The following is a 5,000-nucleotide window of genomic DNA, read 5'->3' as shown; positions in this document are numbered from 1 at the left end:
CTGGCATGCTGATTACATTTCAGAAATAAAAAACGGGGATCACCGACTTCTTTTTTTGAGATATGAGCAGCTCAAGATAAAAGAGGCTTTTCATATTCAAAGAGAACAACCTTCTCTTGATCAACAACTGCATCACATAAATCTGTAACTATCCTTTTAATTCTCACATTGTCACGTTTTATGTACATTCCGTTGTTACTAGCATAATTACCACTTTTTGCTACTTATAACTGACTTCAACTTAACGCTTTGTACATTAATCAATTGAAGATGACAGAAGTTTCTGTCGAAACATGTCTTGTAATTTCAACATTTTTTTCGTTTTCTTTAAATTTCTGACTTGCCTGCTGATATCAAGATCCTTTGAAAATACGAGGTGTGTTGCAGGACTTTCCTGTTGCTATGGTAACTTTGAACGTCACAAAAATGACCGAATCTTTTTTAGCAATAAATGGACTTTGATATGGTTCCATAACATTGCTGTTAAGTGATAAAGTGTCATAGTGTAAATCCTTCCAATAAGAACGTTTTTTCAAGTATTGAAACTGGTTTAAGCCACCTTAAACGAGCTCTTCTTTCCTGAAATATTATGCATTCCAATTGGCTGTTCTGTTTTAGTAGGTGAAAGAGAACTTTTGTCACTGACCACTGAAAATTCATGAAAAGCTATTAAGAAGTGATGCTGATTGTTGACTAAGGTCTGTTCTTTTTATTTTTTGTCTGCGTCTCATTCGATCCCGAAGTGTGATCGTTCAAACAATTCTGCAATGTTTTGCTATTGTCATGCTTGTTTTTGAAACGTTACATTTGTTTGAAATAGAATTTCAAAAGTCAAGTTGGTGTACCGTGTCTCTCAAGCAAGGTCAGAACTCAGTTACGCAATGTAGTAAAACCCAACCTTAGTGTATCAAGCACAAGTATGTTGGCGGAGGAGCCTCCAGAGCGTGAGGAAAATAGGGAGAGGAAAAGTCATCACTAAGGAACATGCATCGAGGACCACCGTGTCATGTATTGGATAAAGTGACAGGACAGCGCTCCCCTTCAGGTCTTTGGGTCCATGTTCTCATAAAAATAACGGTTGGCTCTTAGCACTTTTACGTCTTTATGACGTGTATGATGATTTGATGAACTTCTCACTAAGTTCGAATTTTCTTATAGGAGCTTGCCAAGTTACATTTGTCATTATTGCCATTTAGAAAGAGTTAACTAGGGTTCGGCACGGTCACATCTGTGAGTATTCTTTTTTTCTTCACTCAAAAGTGGAAGTAGATTTTATTTCATTTTTCGTTTTGCGTTCCTTGTCAACTGTGTGAACAAGTACTAACCATCGAGAAAACATTAAGGCTCAAGCCTCTTGCTTCATTTAGTCACAAGAATACAATAACCCGAGTTTACACGATGAATGTTTTATTGTCAAGCCGATGTTTTTACCTTTTAGATCATTGTTTCAGTTTACAACACTTTAAAGTTTCCTTTGCACTTCTAAAATCCAATGATTAGTCTAGTATAAATTGTAGTTTTAATTTGCGCTGCATGTATTTCGGCTTTGATCGTGCATGGTTGAGACTGACTTTTCACTTAGGGATGCCTTTTGCACACAGGCCCACAACAGGGATGCCTTGCATTGGTACAGCTGCGGTCATTCCAAGTCCCTGATGGCCGGAACAAGACGTTGTGCCCAACCCACATGATTCCACATGGTTTATTGGCCTTTCCATTTGGTTCATGTGGAGCCCAGTTCTTGTAGACTGGAACAGAGTTGTCATTCCACAGGAACTGTTTGACGCTCGAGTACCATTTGAGGTCAATCCAAACCTCTCGTAACGATGGCTGGCGCTGTGGGATCAGGTTCAGAACGAACTCGTTCTGTTCTGCGCTGTTGATTTTGACCAATTCTCCGCCTCGTGTTCTGCAGTATGATTTTGCTTGGTCCCGTGTCCCAGTATATCCACTCACAAGATAACAGTATCTTCCAAACCTTTCCCAGCCACTGGGACATTGTGCACCTGGGATGTTAAATGATATGTTAAAAAAAAGGTTTAGCCCTACAACGCTGCAGAATTTCGGATTTCTTACGTTTTTCCTTTGACGAGAAGGAAACATCGGAGAGAGGAAAAAAGACACTGGTGTGAATTTATCAGTTAATATATTTGTTACATGTTAGCAGTAGTACATAAAAATGCCTTACCAAATGTTTGTTTGAACATTTCCACCAGTTTTGCATCGTCAAGAGCTGCGGAAAAAGGCACAATGCGCTAAAACAATGCAGTGGCGATTAGGACTTGAAATGCAGCTTAAATTGTCCTATAACTAGGACTTAATATGCGACTAGAAAGTAATGGAAATAAATTTAATCCTGTGCGGTCTCAATAGCTCTGTTGGTTAACTAAAACATATTCCAAAAACCCTTGTTAAAAATGAAGGCCACCCGACGGCAAAAAATTGCATATTTCAGTGCCCAATGACGTGTTCCTTACACATCTGTTAGAGATTTTAGTGAGTGCCTGAGTGTATTTTGAAACTGATCATTCTGCATGAGAGTTTCTCGTCAGTTGATACTTTAGGTTAAAATCCAAGTATCAAAAAACTTAAGGAGGGCAGAAAATCTCTGTCGCCGAATTCAGCAGCTGGTTTTGTGTCCCAGCAAAATGTATTGTTGAAAATCAAAATCACTGGATTAAAAATATTGGATTTAAACGTAGAATTACACTGGAAGAAGTTTTAGGGGTAGTTTGGGCCAGTTTTGGCTAGTTTTTAAGCCTCGCATGAATCAGTGATGAATTGATGTGTTGATTTGAAGTTTGTGCCGAATTAGTACCTCAATGCCTACTTCACTTGACACTAAAACAAATAAAGTTTGTTATTGGAAAATCATAGTTGGGTCAGTCTGTGACCAGAACAGATTTTCATAGAAATTATTCCTTTGGCGCCCGTTTCTTCGTAAATCAGACCAATTTGAGAATGATTTATACACTTCTACGTATTTTGGGAAATGGTACTGTGGATGCCAGCTCCGAGTCAGGACCCGGGAGAAAATTTTCGTTATTCCATTATTCGGCCCCACAAAATTTCAGTTATTCTTATTCCATTATTCCTCTTCACCTCCCGAATTGGTATAATCTGGCTTTATAAAATGAACAAGTATTCTTTGAAATAAAAGTACATACTTCGATTCTCTCAAAATATACAACTACTTTCAAAAGCCTGGGCTCGTCGATGACAAAGCAGGACTCGAACGCACCTCACTAATCCTTTATTGTTATCCTGATTATGTAGTGTCAGAAACCCATAAGGGTTGAAACGTGTAACGCGCGGTCACAGCTTCCGAATATTCAGTGCGAACCGATTGGCTGAATGTTTCAGTGCTAAGTACCATATTTGGAAACCTCTCGCTCTTGTTGTTCCAAATATGGTACTTAGCAAATTGAATGTGCAGAAGCTTGTTTTCCAGCACACAAGGGGCCGTTACACGTTTCAACCCTTATGGGTTTCTGGTAGTGTACAATATAACAAACGATATACATAACACTAACACAGCGATGATCGACAAAAAAGTACTCTATAGGCAATGAACCGTAACATATTCGAAAGAGTGCAACACAGTTTTATCTGAGTGCCAGTTTGGCTAGATTTATGAATTTAATGAGCATCGTACATGTGAAAGTTGCCTCAAATTTGGTGTTTAGACAAAGTGTTTGCTAACCGGTTGAAATCGTCGTTTGATAACTTAAAAATGTATAGCTGTTTTCCTCCTACGGGTCGCGGTGAAAAATATCTGTTAGATACGACGTACATTAACCCCACTCAATGGACGCTTTACTGAAACATAGCTATGAGATTTCCGAGCTTAACTTCCTACTCAGCCGGCGATGAAGAAAAGCAATGGTTAGCGCAACTTTCGAAAATGATCTAGGAGAAATGTCAAGGCGATGGGAGCTTTTGAAGCGAATTTATGGCTGTGTTCCTTCGGCCCGACGTGATTCCACTTCGTCGACTTCCATGCGAAGCAAACAATGAGACCACTTGGTTCTACGGGATTCGGGAAGAATAAGATACTACGCGGTCCGCCTTACAGGCATCCCGCGCAATCAAGATAACAAAGCCATTGTCCAGACAAAACTGGAAACGCTTACCTTCTCTCTCTCCCCATTCTGAAGACTTCACTTGTACTTTGCCTTCTGCAACGCAACCTAACTTACATCTTTGCAGCCAATAAAATCGCAAAATTTTCGGGACGTACCTTTAGCTTTGGCCAAGGGCACGGGATACGGGAAAGTTAAAAAAACACCACAATTTGTGACTCCGCGCACTCGGACTATGTCATCTCGCGTAATTATCAAACGGCGAGCTTCCCCTACTTCTGAAACAGGGTATACGATATAGGAAAGAAATCTCCTTCTAGTTAAACTTCTGGGAAGTTGGAGGCATTGAGATTCAAAAGGGGAAGTGGCAAAGCGAAATTTGGAGGGGTAGCGCAGGACCGCGCATTTCGATTACAGGGCAGTGAGAGCTCAGTCGCTAAAATATTGAAAGGTTCTGCACAACTCCTTTATGTGCTGTTCACAAAGGGGATGTGAGCAGAGGAAGACTTATTTATTTATTTATTTATTTATTTAATTACTTTCACCACAACAGAGAAACAGGCTGTGGTGGGGCTCGCACGACAGAGCGAAGCTCCAAATTAAGTGCGCCCTTTTGCCCTCCCAACTATGATATAGCGCAGAAGAAAGGATAAGAGTTTGACTTGCATAAACGGGCAGTGGTTGAACTGGTAGTTGTGATTGAACGGGGGGGAGCAGGGGTGGGGGGAGGGTTTCTGAGGACAAAAGATGGGAAATACTCCATTTCCGAATTCTCTTCCTTGCACACGTTTTAAGTGTCGTCACGCAACGCTCCTAACTCCGAGTTGCTATTCACCTGCGTTTTGAAACGAGTATTCCTGCGAAACCAAAATTTGCTGAATTTGCAGCAAATGAGTTTTCTTTTGAAAGGTTTCTCAG

The 5,000-nt window shown here is 40.3% G+C and overlaps 1 protein-coding gene across 1 annotated transcript in view; it reads right to left on the bottom strand.

Moving 5' to 3' along the window:
- Positions 1-1,390: 1,390 nt before the first annotated feature.
- LOC138042971 (perlucin-like protein) overlaps positions 1,391-5,000 on the bottom strand; it is a 6,570-nt gene continuing 2,960 nt past the window's right edge. Inside the window, exons 2-3 of the mRNA XM_068889066.1 lie at positions 2,189-2,233; positions 1,391-2,006 (exon numbers count right to left, since the gene is read on the bottom strand). Coding sequence (XP_068745167.1) covers positions 1,579-2,006; positions 2,189-2,233 — 473 coding nt within the window. The 3' untranslated portion in view covers positions 1,391-1,578. The remainder of the gene's footprint in view (positions 2,007-2,188; positions 2,234-5,000) is intronic.

This window comes from Montipora capricornis, chromosome 3, assembly GCF_036669925.1.
Source record: "Montipora capricornis isolate CH-2021 chromosome 3, ASM3666992v2, whole genome shotgun sequence".
In the NCBI taxonomy this organism is placed as follows: domain Eukaryota; kingdom Metazoa; phylum Cnidaria; class Anthozoa; order Scleractinia; family Acroporidae; genus Montipora; species Montipora capricornis.
Note: the sequence above shows the minus strand (reverse complement) of the source record. Positions and strands in the feature narration are given on the sequence as shown.